The sequence below is a fragment of the Helianthus annuus genome, chromosome 2, assembly GCF_002127325.2.
Source record: "Helianthus annuus cultivar XRQ/B chromosome 2, HanXRQr2.0-SUNRISE, whole genome shotgun sequence".
Taxonomy (NCBI): Eukaryota; Viridiplantae; Streptophyta; class Magnoliopsida; order Asterales; family Asteraceae; genus Helianthus; species Helianthus annuus.
In genome coordinates this window covers 27965119-27983963 of record NC_035434.2, presented here as the reverse complement: position 1 = coordinate 27983963, position 18845 = coordinate 27965119, and the positions used below count along the sequence as shown (strand labels likewise).

General features: G+C 40.3%; 1 protein-coding gene across 1 annotated transcript; it reads left to right on the top strand.

Annotated features, from left to right (window-relative positions):
- The first annotated feature begins 10516 nt into the window (after positions 1-10516).
- On the top strand, positions 10517-12928 carry LOC110896681 (monooxygenase 1-like). Its single transcript, XM_022143879.2, has 2 exons — positions 10517-10848; positions 12501-12928. Exons 1-2 carry the CDS (start codon positions 10625-10627, stop codon positions 12550-12552), a joined length of 276 nt encoding a protein of 91 aa, XP_021999571.1. The 5' UTR covers positions 10517-10624; the 3' UTR covers positions 12553-12928.
- The last annotated feature ends 5917 nt before the right edge of the window (positions 12929-18845 follow it).

The window sequence follows — 18845 nt, the reverse complement described above, 5'->3', positions numbered from 1 at the left end:
AACAAAAATATGATTACAACTTTGGATGATAATGAGCTGAGTACAAGGATCACTGAGTGTCTAAGTGTTTGAGAGTTGTGTCGTATGTCGTGTGTGTTCTTCCTAATGAGGAAGAGTGGTCTTTATACTAGTGTAGGTGATCTATTTAAGGTAGGTAAACTATTAATCAGCTCATTACCCCTTTAGAAATAAAGATAATCTAGCCTAAATTGCTGCCCTTAGATCAAGCCAAGTTTCCATATCCGGTACAACGTCTATCTTCAATTTAGCTTTTGCCATAATTGTGAAAACGCGTCCCTGGATCATGGTCTTTAGAGCATATCCTGCTAGATGTTCCTGCAAAACAATATTGTATTAAGCGGAAGTGGCCGTTAGTATGAGGATCACCATAATGTCCCATGATCCTGATCCTGAAGTTCTGCTGAGGATCACTGTCTGCCAAAGAAACAAGGATCACTGGTTAGGATCATGTGTAAGGATCACCTATAAAAATCCAGCCCTAACAATTGCCCCCAAAATATAAGGAGTTAATTGTAAATAGACGAGTTATATTTTGTTTCGATCTTATCTCTAACGGGCGACTCCAAGAAACTAGCCGTTATGCTCGGACTAGCCGTTGTGATCATTACGTCAGAGATGTGACAATCCTGCAGATCATGATTATAAATAGGAGATAGGGTGAGGATCAGTTTGTATTTAAATTCGAGATACACTCCCTTCATATTCTACACCGAAGATCGATCAGGTATTCTCCTCTTCTCTTTCTTCTTCTCTCTATTCTTCTTTGCTCTGTTTCTTTTTACTCGATCACAATCATGCTGCTGCGGAACTCCCCACACAAGGATTCCAAGAAGGATAGTCCTTTAAAAAGCCAGGGGATTATCAAGGATTCTCCTATGGAGAGGTGCTGCTTTACTGATGTCCACATAGACATGATTCGCCATTGCTTTCCGGCGAATGTTGTTTTTAAATCCTTTGATCCTACTGCTTTGAGCGACTTTGTCTCAGATGTCTGGGTGGCTTTTCCTGCTACTCCGTTTGCTATAGGTTACTCATATCCTTTTCCAGACTTTACCCAGTCTTTCTTTTCCTTAACCGGCATCTCTTACATCCAAGCTATGCCGATGATCTGGAGGGTTCTTTATACCTTCGAGAGGATCATTGAGCAGGAAGGAATTGACCTGGGGATGGCGGAGCTAGCTCAGCTCTATGATCTTACTACGTTTGGATCATATCGGTATCTGCTGAAACGGAAAGCTGGGGAGGATCACCCAATCTTCAAAGTTACCAAGAATGATACAAACTGGAAACGCCGGTTTTTCTTTGTTAAGAGGGATTCCATCCCGGATGGGAAGGATCTGCCCAAGGAATGGGCCACTCATGGTAGGGTAGAGGATCCTCGAAGGATCACTATTAGTCCTGTCTCATATGATGAGGATCACTGATGTCTTTTTTTTTCTTTGTCTTTTATGCAGCTATTTCCATTGCTCGTCTGAAATTAACCCCTGCTGCAAAAGAGAGAGTGTTAGCTTTCAAAAAGCTTGATCCTGAAGTTAGAAGCTTCCAAATCACTATCCAAGATTCTCAAGAGATATCCTCTGCATCTGCCACAATGTCAAGTAAGTATCCTTATAGAAAATAAGTTTTATGTAAAAGTATTTAATTTAACAAGGGGACTTATCTTGTTTTTGAATTGTGTAGGTGCTGGAAAATCTGCCAGGTCTGTTAAATCTGCCTCCAAATTTGGGATAAGTGATCTTGCCAATGTCACGTCTTCAAAGAAGAAGGCCCCTGCTGCCAGTCCTTCAGCATCAGCTCCCAAAATGTCTATCCGGGGCAAGGGAAAAAAGAGGAAAACCTCTGAAGATCTCCAAGGATTTCCCCTCCTCCGTCAGCAATTCCTTGACTACGTGAATGAGGTAAGGATCACTGCCCCTGTTGGCTATCCGTCTCGCATATCCTGTTTGTGTATCCTGTTTCTGATCTTACCTTATTTCCTTCTTTGCAGAAACTTGCCGAGATCGAGACCTATCTTGGCCATGTTGAGGATCAAGAGAGCCAGATTGCTGACCTCCAACAAATGGGCGTGCTTAAGGATCTCAAGATAGGAGATCTTGAGAAGGAACTCCGGGTCATGAAGGCTGAGGCTGCTCAGAGGTTGATCGACATGGATAACGAGAAGCAGGAGATCACCCAAGATGCTAAGGTCTCCGCGGCAATTGCTATGTATAAGATACAACTTCAGATGGCCGAGGAGGCTCAGGATCCTACCTTTGACAAAAGCTCGTGGGATGTTGAAGGTTGGAAGGCAAGGCTGGCAGACCTGGAGGACGAGGATGAGGCTGAGGAGATCCCCATGCTGGAAGGTGGTGGTGCTGAGAAGGATCAAGGTGGAGATGCTGGTGGTGACAAAGCAGCGAAGGAGTAGGCTGCATGATTGGGCGATGATGGATATTGTTGACTAGGCCGGAGCCCAATTTTTTAGGTTTGGTAGTGTTTTTCGTGGTTGTTGATGGTTTGAGACAATTATGGTCTGTAATCTCTGAACAATAGTTTCTTAGGGTTAAGGATCCTGGATCCTTTGAACAATAGGTAGGATTACAAAAGGTGGAGGGATCCTCTGTTTGGGGGATGAAGCCTTTGTGATCCTGCCGCTTTTATTTCCTGCAAAATGCTAAGACCGCATAGACAATGGACACCCTTTGCCAACCCATGTGGACGGGCCACGTTTTGCTGGTAGAAATGTGGGTTGGCAATTTTGACAATCTTTTGAAAGGGTTAATGATCCTTTTGTTTAATAATATAACTTAACTTTTCTGGCTTATCTTGTGTTGTTATCCTTCAATAATCCTCTTATTTCTTAATTGCTATATTTGTTAAAATAACAAGAGTTGACAAAGTGTTTAATAAACTTAGGATATGATCCTGGATCAAATATCCTCATATTGAAAATTCTCAAAGTGTTTTAGTTCAAGGATCATGGGTTCGGTTGTCAAAGTATAAGGGTTGGTTAGGATAAAGAGTATAATCAAAAATAGTCAAGGATCATACCTGAGGATCCACGTTAGGATCCTATCCTACAATCAAGACAGTCATAGATAAGACCTTGATAGTGAATAAGGATTAAGGACCCTTATATGTTTAGACTTCCAAAACCTGAAAAGTGAGATATAACTTGGGACTAAGCCAATGTTAAAGATAAATTAGTAACTGGGGACATGCCCAAAGTATAACTGAGAATGATCCCAGAGGATCACTGGGGACAAGCCCATAGGATAACTGGGGACAAGCCCGAAGGATAACTGGGGACAAGCCCAAAGGATCGTATGTAAACTGGAGTATGGCCCTTTCTGGCAACTATCCAAACTTAGTGACATGAAAATGTCAAAACCTTAGCTAACGTGAAAACGTTAGAAACCTTAGGAACGGATGTATGGTGCGTCCACCATTATACGTAGGATCCTAAATATAGCCAGTACGATGAGGTTGTCAGCCCCGAAAGTGGGTACTGGTCCCAAAGACGTGAACTATACCAGGATCATCGTGCGCTGCTGGCGGAAACTGGGGATAATCCCAAGGATAACTGGGGTTGTACCCAAGGATCTGTGGTGCTTTTGGAGATCTTTGACGATTTGCTGAAGATACCTGAACTATCATAACTCAAATGGTTTGTGAGTAGAGGATGAAGGATACATGATCCTTATCCTTAGGCAAAAAGTAAGAAAATGCAATAGTTTTAGGATAAGCATATTACCAGAGTAAGGATCACCGATATCTCCAGGATCCTTCAAGGATACTTCATTGTAAGGATCACATGCAGGAAGGATCATGTTCACATGAAATATTTCTTTAAGTGAACAGCATTCCAGGCTCTTGGTAACAAGTTTCCTTCCATGGTTAGCAACCTGTATGCCCCCTTTCCTGCTTCAGCTTCAATCAAGTAGGGACCTTCCCATTTTGGTGCTAGCTTCCCGTCAGCAGGATTGATAGTATTTTGAAATGCTTTTCTCAACACCATATCTCCGACTTGGAACTTCCTTATCCTGACATTTTTGTTGTAGGTACCAGCCATTCTTTGTTGGTAGCTTGCCATCCTTATTCTGGCTAGATCCCTGATTTCTTCAATAGTATCCAAATCCTGAGCTAGGATTGCAGCATTTTCTTCAGGATCACGAGCAATTGTTCTAGCAGTTGGGATCACCATCTCTGTTGGGATCACTGCTTCTGCCCCAAATACTAAAGAGAAAGGTGTTTGGCCAGTGGCATTCTTGGGAGTTGTCCTATCAGCCCATAGCACATAAGGTAATTCCTCTGCCCATTTTCCTTTCTTGGATCCTAGCTTCTTCTTCAGATTGTTGATGATGATCTTGTTGGATGATTCTGCTTGACCATTGGCTTGTGGATGAACTGGTGTTGATGTGATCATCTTGATTCCCCAACTGTCACAAAAGTTAGTGGTTCTGCTTCCAATGAATTGGGAGCCATTATCACATACAATTTCAGAGGGAATGCCAAATCTAGTTATAATATTTCTTTTGATAAAGGATATAACTTCTTTTTCTCTGACTTGAGCAAAGGCTTCAGCTTCTATCCATTTAGAGAAGTAGTCAGTCATGGCAAGCATAAATACTTTTCCACCAGGTGCTTTAGGGAGCTTGCCAACTATATCCATTCCCCATCTCATGAATGGCCAAGAGGATGGAATGGGGTGTAGTAATTCAGCTGGTTGGTGAAGGATATTGCTATGCCTTTGGCAAGGATCACATTTCTTAGCATACTCTATTGCATCCCTTTTCATGGTTGGCCAGTAGTATCCTGTTCTAAGGATCCTTGAGAATAGTGCCCTGCCCCCAGTGTGGTTTCCACAATCTCCTTCATGGAAATCTCTCAACACTTCTTCAATTTCAGGATCCTCAATACATCTCAAATATGGTCCTGCAAGGGATCGTTTATATAGCATATTATTTAAGATTGTAAATTGAGATACCTTGATCCTGAAAGCTCTAGGATTTTCTCCCGTCGGGATCTCCCCATGTTGCAAGTATCTCATGATTGGTGAGATCCATGATCCTGAGTAAGATTGGGCTTCTTCACTAGGGATCATTGCAGTATCCTCTACTATTTCCATGGCCATCTGATTTTTAATAGCAGGAGCCAGGATATGGATGATAGGGATACTTATATCTTCTGGAATTTTCAAGGATGATCCTAGGTTGGCCAATGCATCAGCCCCTGTGTTCTCCTCCCTTGGTACCTGTGTCAAGCTGAAAGAAACAAAAGAGAGTGCCAATTCTTTGACTATCTCTAAATATTTGGTTAGTTTTTCACCTTTAACAGCATAGGATCCATTAAAGTGATTAGTGATCAATAATGAATCTACATATACTTTAAGATACTTTACCCCCATATCCTTAGCAATTTGTAAGCCAGCAATTAAGGCTTCATATTCAGCATCATTGTTAGTTGCTTGGAATTCACAAGCTATGGAGTGGGGTATTATGTCCCCCTGTGGCGATTTTAGTAGGATCCCTAGCCCTGTGCCTTTGATATTTGAGGATCCGTCAGTGTGTAGTATCCAAGGATCCTTGGTCTCATCCAGCTGTTGGACCTCCAATTCTGCTTCTCTTTGTAGATCACTACTGAAATCAGCCACAAAGTCAGCTAGTGCTTGAGATTTGATAGCTGTTCTTGGTTCGTATCTTATATCATGGGCACTAAGCTTTACTGCCCACTTAGCCATTCTCCCTGACATCTCCGGTTTCCTGAGAACATTCTTAATTGGAAAATTAGTTTTAACAACAATAGTATGGGTTTCAAAATAATGCCTTAACTTAGTGGATGCCATGATTAATGCAAGAATAAGTTTTTCGAGGTGTGAGTACCTGGATTCGGCATCAAGTAAACTTTTACTTACATAGTAGATAGGATATTGTATACCTTCATGATCCTTGACAAGGACTGCACTTACAGCGGTTGAGGATACCGCCAGGTATAAGGATAACACATCTCCTTTTTCTGGTTTTGCTAATGCTGGTGCTGAGGACATATATTCTTTGAGGGCTTGTAAAGCATTCTCATGTTTCTCAGTCCATTCAAACTTCTTATTCTTTCTTAGGATATCGTAGAATTCTTTGCATTTTTCTGAGGATTTCGATATGAACCTGTTCAATGCTGCTATCCTGCCTGTCAATCTTTGTACATCCTTGGCGTTGGCAGGAGATTTGATATTTATTAATGCTTTGATTTGTTCCGGGCTTGCTTCAATGCCCCTCTGGGTTACCATGTATCCTAAGAACTTTCCTGCCTTAACACCAAAATGGCATTTTGAAGGATTAAGCTTCATGTTGTAATTATCCAGGATATCGAATGCTTCTTCCAAGTCCCTTAGGTGATCCTCAGCTTTCTTTGACTTGACCACCATATCATCTATGTACACCTCCATAGTTTTTCCAATTTGATCTTTGAACATCATATTTACCAGCCTTTGATATGTTGCACCTGCATTTCTCAATCCAAAAGGCATGGCAATATAACAATACAAACCTGTTGGGGTCATAAAGGCTGTATCCTCTTGGTCCGATGGTTCCATCTGAATTTGTTGGAATCCAGATGATGCATCCATAAAGGTTAACAGTTCATGTCCCGCCGTTGCATCCACCATGGAGTCAATGTGGGGTAATGGGAAAGGATCCTTGGGACATGCCTTATTCAGATCAGTGAAGTCGACACATACCCTCCACTTTCCGTTTTTCTTTTGGACAACAACCACATTGGCTAACCATTTTGGATACTTTACCTCTCTGATCATACCTGCTCGAAGTAGTCTCTCTACTTCTTCTTGGATAATGGCATTCCTTTCTGGTGCAAACTTCCTCCTTTTTTGATGGATTGGCTTGATAGACCTGTCAATGCCAAGTTTGTGAGTAATAATATCCTTAGATATACCTGTCATATCTTCATGTTTCCAAGCAAAGGTAGATTTTCTTCTTTTGAGGAAGGATATCATGTCTTCTTTCATCTTGCCAAGGATCCCTGATCCGATATAGATTTTTGATTCAGGATCACTAGGATCCAAGAGGATTTCATCTACATCTTGTTCCCTTGCCTCCAAGACATTCCTCGGAGGATACTGTAATTGCTATTGCTCCCTTGGCTTCGAGGTTGGCTTCATGGATGAGGTATAGCAATCCTTAGCCTCTTGCTGATCACTGTCGATCTTGATTATCCCCCATGGGCTAGGGAGCTTCACACATTGATGGTAGGTAGATGGAACTGCTTTCATGTCATGTATCCAAGGCCTGCCAAGGATAACGTTGCAACAAGATAAACAGTCAATAACACAAAATTTTTGGTAATTATGTAATCCTTCCACGTAGATTGGGAGTTTGATGTCCCCCAGAGTTTTCTTCGTTTCTCCACTGAATCCTACAAGCACGGAGGATCTTGGTGTGATGTCTGATTCTGGGATTCCCATCTTCTTCAAGACATCAAGCTGGATAATGTTCACTGAGCTCCCTCCGTCAATAAGGATCCTGCGGACAAAATGGTTAGAGATAAAGAGAGTGATAACTAAACTATCATGGTGAGGATCCTGAATGTTAATGCGATCATCCTCATCAAATGTTATCATCTTCCCTTCTAAGACACTTGAGGTTCTAATAGGCCTTTCTCCATTATCCATTTTTGATTCTTTTGCATGTCTTTTGGCCGCTGAAAAGGATGTACCACAGATGTCTGATCCTCCGGATATAAAGTTAATCACTTGTGCGTTTGCCGGAGGTGCTGGAGCCTTTTCAGGGATCCTTTCAGGATCCTGGGTCCTTTGCTTTTTTCTCCCCAACAATTCTTTTAGATGCCCCTTGCTTAGCAGGTATCCAATTTCTTTTCTTAAGGCTATGCAATCTTCAGTTAGGTGTCCGAAATCCTCATGGTATGCACACCATTTGGACTTATCCTTAGTCCCGGATGGTTTATCATTCTTCCTGGGCCATCTGGCTTTTTCACCTAGATTCTGCATTGCAAGGATCAGTTCATGATTATCGACGGAAAAACAATATTCTGAGATTGGAGGATATTCTTCATCATCCTCTTCTTGGTCAACAGCATGCACATTCTTGTTCTCGTTTCTATGGTAGGATTTGAACTTGTTGCTTTTGAAGGAGGATCCTTGCTTATCTTGTTTTGAGGATCCTACTTGTCTTTCCTGGATTCTCTTGTCATCCTCTAGCCGGATAAACCTGAGTGCTCGAGTTCTTACTTCATCTAAATTCCTGCATGGTGTCATAACAAGATCATCATAGAATAATGAATCCTTAAGCAGTCCCATTTTGAAGGCTTCAACAGCCGTAGCCATATCCAAGTTGGGAATGTCCAAGGATTCTTTACTAAATTTAGTTATATAATCCCTTAATGATTCGTTATGATTTTGAGTTATCCTGTATAAATCGCTAGTTAATTTTTCAAATTTTCTACTACAAGAGAATTGGTTATTGAATAAATTAACTAAATTAGCAAATGAAGTAATAGAGTAGGGGGGAAGACTTAGCAGCCACTTAAGAGCTGATCCGGTAAGAGTAGATCCAAATCCTTTACATAGGCATGCTTCCTTCAATTTTTCTGGGATAGGATTGATCTCCATCCTCTCCCTGTATTGTGCTATATGCTCCTCTGGATCCGTTGTGCCATCATACAGCTTCATGGTAGGGATATGGAACCTTTTGGGTACCTCTGCATCACAAATTGGTGGTGCAAAACGGGATACCTTGTGGCTTCCATCCGCAATCTCTGGGATAGGCTTGACTACCCCTGGAACACTTGAGATCATGTCCTTTAGTTTCTGTAATTCCCTGGCCATAGCATGATTGGTACCTGTATCCTGCATGAATCCAAGGTTAGTAGTAGGATAATTATTTAAAGTGTTACCTCCCATTGGGTTCAAGTTAGGGAATCCATATTGCTGGGATTCTGGAACAACGGAGGGACCAGTGGAAGCAATGGTCTGCATTGGAATGAAGTCCCCTTGATGGACATCTAGACTTCCTGTTTGCAAACTTTTCAGGGATCCTGGCATCTGTAAGGATCCTGGTGTCTGGGATGATCCTGGAACGAAGGAGGATCCGTGAACCTGGGACGATCCTGGAACAAAGGAGGATCCTTGGCCCTGGAATGATTCTGGAACTAAGTAGGATCCTCGAAACTGCTGTGCCCCCGGATAGGCTCCCGGATTCATGAAGGATCCCATGTATTGAGGATAGGATCCTACAGGCTGAAAATGTGAGTCTGATGTCTGAGTCATTGCTGCCGAGTTGAGATGTGATCCTCTTGACTCCCCTATGATTTGCACGTCCGGGATCCCTGATGGCTGGGAAGTGATTATTGGAGTATCAAAGCTCAAGGATTTGGGCATCAGTGGAGAATGATCCTCTGCCGCTTTCTTTTGTCTTTTGAGATCTCCAATTTCCCTGAGGATCCTTTCGTTAGTTTCATCTTGCCGCTGCATACGATCCTTCATCTGCAAAATTAAAGCAAATACATCACTAGTACTGGGAATAGAAGAATTCATAGCAGAAGAAGATAGAGGTTTAGAGAAAGTGGGAGTTGATCTCTTCTCAGTATTTTTCTGAGATCCTGCCGGTGGAGGAGGCAAGGTGATCTGTGATGAAGTGACTGCAGACATCGCCGTGGACGTGTTCTTCAATGATGAAGCCATGTAACTCTTTGAAGTGATTTCGAACAAAAGATTTTCTTATGAATGAAGCACCAATTGCCCCACGGTGGGCGCCAAACTGTTTTGGTCAAAAATCACACAAGGATAATGTAACCAAACTTTATGTAAACGGGGTATGATGCTTGGTTAATTATGAAAGTAAAGGATCACTTTTGTGATAAAGATGCAAAGACACGATGATTTATACGAGGAAAAAGCCCTTGATCAATGAATGATCTCCGGCATAAAAAACCTCGGGTGATGGCAACTACCGATCACCAACTTCAATATAACAAAAATATGATTACAACTTTGGATGATAATGAGCTGAGTACAAGGATCACTGAGTGTCTAAGTGTTTGAGAGTTGTGTCGTATGTCGTGTGTGTTCTTCCTAATGAGGAAGAGTGGTCTTTATACTAGTGTAGGTGATCTATTTAAGGTAGGTAAACTATTAATCAGCTCATTACCCCTTTAGAAATAAAGATAATCTAGCCTAAATTGCTGCCCTTAGATCAAGCCAAGTTTCCATATCCGGTACAACGTCTATCTTCAATTTAGCTCTTGCCATAATTGTGAAAACGCGTCCCTGGATCATGGTCTTTAGAGCATATCCTGCTAGATGTTCCTGCAAAACAATATTGTATTAAGCGGAAGTGGCCGTTAGTATGAGGATCACCATAATGTCCCATGATCCTGATCCTGAAGTTCTGCTGAGGATCACTGTCTGCCAAAGAAACAAGGATCACTGGTTAGGATCATGTGTAAGGATCACCTATAAAAATCCAGCCCTAACAAATATCATCTTAGATATTGTCATGTACCCATCGTTTTTAATACATCACCTTCCTTTCTTAAATGCCGACTTACATCCACTACGACCCACCGATTGACTCTCTCTCTCAAATAATTATTAGCAATGGATGATGATGAAGAAGTAGTGATAATTGGAGCAGGAATTTGTGGATTAGCGACGACCCTTGCTCTTCACAAGAAGGGGATAAAATGCTTAGTAATGGAGAGGGCTGAAAGTCTGAGGAACGTTGCCGGAGCAGCAATCGGAATCCGCCCAAACGGATGGCGAGCTCTTGATCAACTCGGCATCGGCGATAACCTACGTCACACTGCTGTCCGTCTCAAGAGGTACCTTATCTCATCTTCTTGTATTAGCTTATAGTTACATGATTATATATACACACTAGAGTAGTGAATTACTTAACACACACATATATATTCAGGGTGTAGCTTAGTTGATACCCGGGGATGCACCCATCCTCTTAATATTTCGATTAGAAGTATAAAATTTCTGATTTTTCGTCCAAAAATTTTAAAATTATAAAGGATCTTTTAAATTATTTTGCTTAAATATTTATATAATATATAAAAAATTAGGTCCCATTACTTTCTGCCCCCTCCCCCTCCCAAAACTTTTGGTCAAGCTCCGCTGCTTCATATATTAATTGTTAGTTTTACGCAAATACATGGTTTTGTTTTTAGAAGATACAACACGTGTGTACACGAATAGAGGTTATCTTTCTCCGTGTATGTATATAACATATATATGTGGTGATTGATTAATATATTGTGGATATGATCAGCCCACTTAAAACATAAAAAGGAAAAGTAAAAAAAAAAAAAGAAAACCTTAGATATTAATTATTTAATATGTTGAACCAATTATTAGTTATACTTGTACGCCAAAATTGTTTTGAGACGTTACCATCTCACAATATATACATTAAACTAGTTAGAAAATTAAAAACTTGATCTAGTGTGTAACTGCTTTACAGGAATATATACATTAAGTTCCAAGTTTTATTATCTCTCTTTCCTACGTGTTTAGAAAAGTAATTTATTTAAGAAAAATTATTTATCAACAACTTTTGATTATGAGAGAGTATTACTCTTTAATTTTCTTACACATTTTACCCTTACACTTTTCTTTTCTTACAACTTTATCAAAAACCATTTTTCATTTTTTACCCTAACACTTTTCCACTTTCATATTTGGTCTCTTATATTTTTCGTCTTTTACAAATTTGTCATTCTAGGTTCCGTGCTAAATTTTGCGAGTTAGCATGCTGCAACGCGCATGTGTGGTTCGACATTTATACGTTATGTTTTAAGCAGTTTAACGGCCCTGTCGCAATGCGCGGATTCTAAGTCGACTTAGTTGTTCTTTTCTATGTTTTACGTTTCGATTTACCTTTTGCGAGTTAACACATTGCAACGCTTCAAGGGGTGGTGGTCCATTGGCAAAGGCAAAGCCTTTAAACACTTTGGGAGGGGGAGGTCTCGGGTTCAAGTCTCACAGACAACAGGAATAAAAGAAATTTGCCGTTAAAAAGAAAACACATTCCAACGCGCGTATGTAGTTCAACATTTTTGCGTATACTTTTTATTTGGTTTAGCCACAATATACGGGTTCTAAATACTAGTTTAAGAAAAAATAGTAAGAAGTTGTGCTCACTATAACTCTCTTTCGAGAAACCTTTTTATCCTTATATATTTAGAAGTTAACTACGAGTTTTGAAAGTCATGTATTATTAGTAGGTTGTTGTCTCATATTGTTACCATAATAGAAATGTAAAAATACCTTTTTTTTAAGCTGTCTCATGTTGTTACTATAAAAATATTGTAAAAATACATATTTTTGATTATTTTAGACATTTGTTAGACCGTTTAAGTTTATATGTTTCGCAACCTTTAACCTCAAATTATCATGTTCGTAACCTAATAGTATTCTAAGCTAACGAGTTTGTGATGTTGTCATGATACGTTTTTGCTATGTTTAGGGCCCGAGAAATATCGCTTGATGGAGGGAAGAAAAAAGAATTATCATTGTAAGTTGATGTATATTTTTGTATATGAGAGAAGATCATACCGTTTCAATTGGACTGAAACGTTCAAATGACAATATAAGTTAAAAATGTGACAAGTTATTTAAAATAGAGACGATTACAGATTAATGACAGGTAGACGAGCAACAAGTTACGAGTTAATCTATATATTTTTTTTTTGTTCATTGCAAGTTAATGTATATTTTTTTTTATAGAGAATTCAGTAAGTACTTGTATTCTATCCATATAATTCCCGTATTGGCCAATTTATCCGCTTTGACAGGAATTGGCAACTTACATCGCATTTCTTCTATATTTGTCTAAATATGACACAAGATTAAAAAAAAAGTCTTATTTTTTCTAAAAATAATAATGAACATCCAAGAGAAATTTATTTGAATATAATAAGAAATTAATTATTTTTCTTAAAAATCAATTTATCCATTTATTTTATTAGAAAATCTAGTCATTTAAAAAAATTCAAATAAGAAAAGGATGTTTAAGAATTAACTTGTTAAAAGAAGATTAATGCAAGTTTATATAAGAAGCATGCATCTTATGAATTAATAATTTTATACAAGTCACTCCTTTTCACATTCAACACACACATTTTATTTGCCCACACTTCCGAATCTGAGTATATTTTAGAGAAGGAATCTTCAGCAAATAATAACAATAAACTAGTAAACCTCCTTCCACGTCTTGCAAACGTGGGGGGACCCCGCGACCTGCGTTAGGCAAAGTTGAACCCTTCAACCGTTTTGCCTGACCAACCCAGCTACTACCGTTGGTCTTCTATTTGTTGCATCAACAAGTTGGCGCCCACCGTGGGGCTACGCCGCTATTTCTTCTCAAAAAAGACATAGTAGTGTAGCTCTCTTCACTTAAAGTCACCATGTGTGAAAGTGGATCTCCGGGAGAAGTAAATCAGATTCCAAACACTTCCACCCCGGGTAGTAGCCAAGCTCACGTGGCTATACCAACATCTTTCTCAACTCTGGGGAGCACACCCGAGTTCCTCACCTTCAACACGCCAACTCCGTCCAGATCCGGGGTTCCATCTCCCAATGTCGGTGTCTCTGACACCCCAGCACGCGTTGAACTTACCCCCGAGGGGGTTGCAAATAATTTCCTTGAATTAAGGTCACTTCTCAACCAGCATGTGAGTAAAGAAAGAGAAAAAGGTATAAGGATTCGTTTAGACTATGACAAACCTGAACCAACACTGTCTCTCGGACCACCCCTACCTCCTTTTACCACAAGAAGTGAGGCTGGTCCCAGCAACCCTCCAAACCCTCATCCTTATCTGTCCACTATGACAAATCCTACGGTGCATCCTATCTTCTCTTCCCAACCGATTACTAGTGGTGCCCCTTTGGGACACGAACTAACACTTGACCAGCTCCTACAGTCCCCAGTAACAAGCTATCCAGCTTCTGTAACAACCCGTGGGAACAAACTCTGTCCGTGCTCCCTTTAGCACGAAGTGCTGTTATGAGCACCCCTCTCAGAATAAACTGCTCGGTTGGTCCAGGAAGCCTTCAAGGCTTCAACCTCGTACCCAATATGATGACCCAGATGATGGCCAACTTCCTGTGGCAACACTTCATTAATCAAGTGCTAGCCACTCAGGGGAATCACGGCAATGGCAACAATGTAGATGCAAGGGCTGAAGAAGACTTGGCTAAACCTTATAAGCCAAGTAACCTTTCATGCTTCTCAAGGCAGATAGCCGATTATGATTTCCAATCAAAGATAAGATGCCGTCCCACATCAGAACGTATGATGGGACTGAGGATCCTGAGGACCATCTCCAGATCTTCACTGGTGCAGCCCGAATAGAGAAATGGTCAAACGCTGAATGCTGCCTAATGTTCATGCAAACTCTTGTTGGATCCGCCAGAATCTGGTTCAACGACCTACCTGCTCAAAGCATTCGAAGCTTTGACGATTTAAGCAAGGGTTTTCTGGCAAACTTCTCCCAACAAAGGCGATATGTCAAAGACGCGACAGTGATCTTCCAGATAAAAGAACGTGATGATGAAAGTCTTCGAGCGTTCATTAAACGATACAAAAAGGAAGGTCTGACTTATGTAGGGGCAGACGAGAAAATGAGAGTGGCTGGTTTTATGAATGCCATAACCTCTAAATATCTCACAAGAGATTTCAACAAATCTCTGCCCAAAACACTGGAAGAGGCCCTTGAAAGGGCCGAAGCTCACATCCGGGGAGAGGAGGCTGTAGACATTAAGGAACAAAGGAAAAGAGGATCCGGCTGGCGAAGCAATAGCCCAGCTAGAAAAAGGGGAAACTTCAACTCCTATGACAGGCGGCCAAAGGGTTCAGACCCTCGAAGGTCTGAAGGCCGGAACCCTTCAAGCAGAGAAAACGGCATAAGTTTCACACCCCTCACAAAGACCCCTCAAGAAATCCTTGCAACAGAAGAAGTTAAACAAAACTTTCGGCCTCCCAGGCCTCTCCCCAAAAGCAGAAAAAACGAGAACTCCACCCAATACTGTGAGTTCCACGAAGAAAAAGGTCACCACACCAATGATTGCTTCCAACTCAAGAAAAGAATAGAAGAGGCTGTCAAGTCCGGGGAACTCGCTCATTTGGTAAAAGGAGTCCGGGACAAAATGGCTGAAGGAAAGGGTAAGGAAGTCAATATGGTGAATTTCGATGGAAGGGTTCCTCATAAAAGACAGCGGTTGGAAGCTTGGGAGCTTCAGTGTGTCTGCTTCCCCCCTACGGAGAAGGACTCACTTTCCAGTCCTCTTGTGGTAGAAGCCACCGTGGGAACGCTGCAAACATGTAAGGCATACATAGATACTGGGGCAGCCACTGAAATCATGTTCAAAAAGTTTTTCAACCGTTTAAGCAATGAAGAACGTTTAAGGCTTCAACCTTCTGGAACCTCTATAAAAGGTATCGCTGACATACCCCTCAAACCTTTAGGGCAACTAACCCTTAATGTTCGTTTCAGCGAAGGATTAAAAGAAAGAACCCAACCATTAACCTTTGTGGTTATCAACATCCCCTCAAGCTATGACGTGATCATCGGGAGACCAGGACAGTGTGCATTTTACATGGCAGTGTCTGTTGGCCATGGCACGGTTAAATTTCCTACCGAAAGGGGCATAGCAACCCTTCAACCCTCTCAGGAAGCTTACATGATTGAGGGTGAAAACTCAAACAGCGAAGAAGACAGGCAAAGGTTGGTCATAAACCCTAAGTACCCTGAACAACGGATAAGGGTCAACCCAAACCTTTCTCAAGAGACCCTTTCATACCTTGAAAAGCTGCTAACACATTACAGCGATGTATTCGCTTGGTGTCCAGAGGATATGACCGGAATCCCTCGGAACATTGCCGAGCACGAATTAAGAATACCACCGGATGTCAAGCTGGTGGTCCAAAAGAAAAGAAGCATGGCACCCGAGAGAAGTCTGGCAGCCTGCCAAGAGGTTGAAAAGCTTGTGTCGGCCGGTATTCTCCGAGAAGTCAAGTACCAATCATGGGTTGCAAACCCGGTTATGGTCAAGAAACCTGACAACTCTTGGAGAATGTGCATAGATTTCAAGGATCTTAACAAAGCTTGTCCTAAAGATTGTTACCCACTACCGGAAATTGATCTCAAGGTCGATTCCCTCACAGGTTACTCGTTTAAATGCTTTCTTGATGCATACAAAGGCTATCACCAAATCCTCATGAAGAAAGAGGATGAGGAAAAAACAGCCTTTCACACGGACAAAGGGATCTTTTGTTATCAAAAGATGCCTTTTGGCCTCAAAAATGCAGGAGCTACCTATCAACGGCTCGTCGACAAAGCCTTCGAAAGCCAAATTGGCAAAAACATGGAGGCATACGTTGACAACTTGGTGATTAAAAGCAAGACGGAACATCAAATGCTTGACGATATTCAAGAAACTTTCAAGAACCTCAGAAAGGTTAACATGAAGCTTAATCCAGAAAAATGCTCATTTGGATTCGAGGAAGGAAAATTCTTGGGTCACATTGTTGGAAAGCAAAGCATCAAAGCCAACCCTAACAAAGTGAAAGCCGTCCTCGAAGCTAAACCACCAAGAACCAAGAAGGAGGTTGAAAGCTTAAACGGGAAGCTTGCAGCCTTGAAACGTTTTACCTCAAAATTGGTTGAAAGATCTCCGCCCTTCTACAAAACGCTCAAGAACTGCTCAGACAAGAAGGATTTCAAATGGACTGAAGAAGCTGAAGAAGCTTTCAACCAAATGAAGCAACATTTAGTTTCCCTACCAGATATCACAGCACCAAAAACCGGGGAGTTAATATCGGTGTACCTCTCAATCGCTGACGAGGCCATCAGTGCAGTCCTCACCATTGAGCGAGACAAGGCCCAGGTACCCGTTTATTTTTTCAGCAAAACTCTAAAATTAGCTGAAACAAAATAAACCTCATGAATCATTTTATTAAAAAAAAACAAACAATTATTGATAAATAGTGTTTGCACTCAGCACAACTTGATGTGCACAAATAATGATTAATTAAGATGCATGTTTAATTTCAAAAGGAGATTCCTGTTTAATTAGTTAAAAGTGAAATGGGTCAGAATGGCACATTAATTATACACAGTTCTTGTTTATTTTTCTGTAAAAGATGTAAAAAAATAAGTGTTTAAAAGAAGTCAGTCAATCACCCTTTTGACTATGTCTTAACATTACCCATTTAGACCATTATCCAACCCGAACAACACGCCTATTTTTTAACCTCTAACAAGTACATAACACTAATGATAGAATGATATTAGGTATGAAGAAAAGATTAAAATTTAGGATTGATAATGTGACAAATATGTTGGTGATGGAGACATGATAATCAACAGGAAAGAACATCATGAAGAAGGAATAGACACCGAAAGGTTTTATGGATGAATTAAAAAAACATATAAAAAGGATCAGATCTCTACGTGGCAGCGATTTTGGCTGAATGATATATTGGAATAACTAAGCATAGCAAGTAGAGGTTAAAGCTGGCAGAATCAATTAGAACTCTCAAAGGTGAATATGAAATTGAGGAAAAAATTCAATAGGTATAATGCTATATATTATGTGGCATGGCCGATTTGTGTGTGATGTTGTTGATCCACATGTTAAACTATTTTGAGCATTTGATTAACAGGGATTATTTTGGTTTCTTCATTTTATATATGGATATTTTTATTTTTGTTTTACTAACTTATTATGTTATAGGATTAGTATGTTCATCAACAAATTTTAAATATAGATATTTTTATTAAAAATAGTGATTCAAGTAGTATTTTAAAGTTGTTAATTTATAAGAAGTATGTTTTATATTTTCACAACATAATGTTGTTCTGTTCCGTGAAATTCACGGGAATTAGAACTAGTTAATTAAGATAGAAACATACTGAGCTAGGTGTCCCCGTCACCCGCTCCCAACACTCAGTGAGTTGATCGCCTCCTGTGTGTTGCCTTTGTGGCATGAGTGTCGCAGACTGGTCAGGGATACGATTTACTCATTTTTTAGCAAAAAAAAAAAAAAACAAAGAACAAAGGGTGTTGAATAAAAAACCAAATTAAAAAGAAAATGGAAAGCGAGAAATATTGATACTTTATGTTAACACATATGTCACGATACGGTTAAATACAAAACTTTTCTTGCGAGTTCCGGATGCTTCCGAAACACTGCGTCTAGGGCTGTCCGGACATTGCTGGAACAGATTGGTACCTCGAACAGGTGCGAAATCAGCCGACAAAACCGTGCGGAGCTGCTGGAAGTCGCAGGAAAATGCCGCCCAAATCTGGATAGAACAACAGCCCTGGAACGTTCTAGAACAGCCCTGAAAAGGCTAGAAACGTGTTGGAAAAGTGTTGTAAAAATCAAGGATCATCCAGGCCATGGAATTTTCTAGAAAACCTACATTCAAATATCTAGATATTATGTATAGAATTTTCTAAATAGAGAATTATAAATAGGTGATAAAGGTCACATTTGGAGATCACACAACAAACTCACAAGTTCTTGTACTTGTAAAACACCTTTGTAAACTTATCTTGTAATCAATGCAAAGTTGTTTTCTTATACAACCCTTGCAACTTCTTCTTGACTCGCTTTAATAACTAATATCGTTGGGGCACAAGCTTAATATAGAGCAAATCTAAGTCGCATCATGTGAGTCAAGAATTTACTACGTGTCACATAGCCCTTTAATTGATTTTTTATTTATTAATTCTAGTTAAGATATTACCTTACGATCTTCAAATTAAGATTACGATCCTATGTTGGTTGGATGACAAATATGGT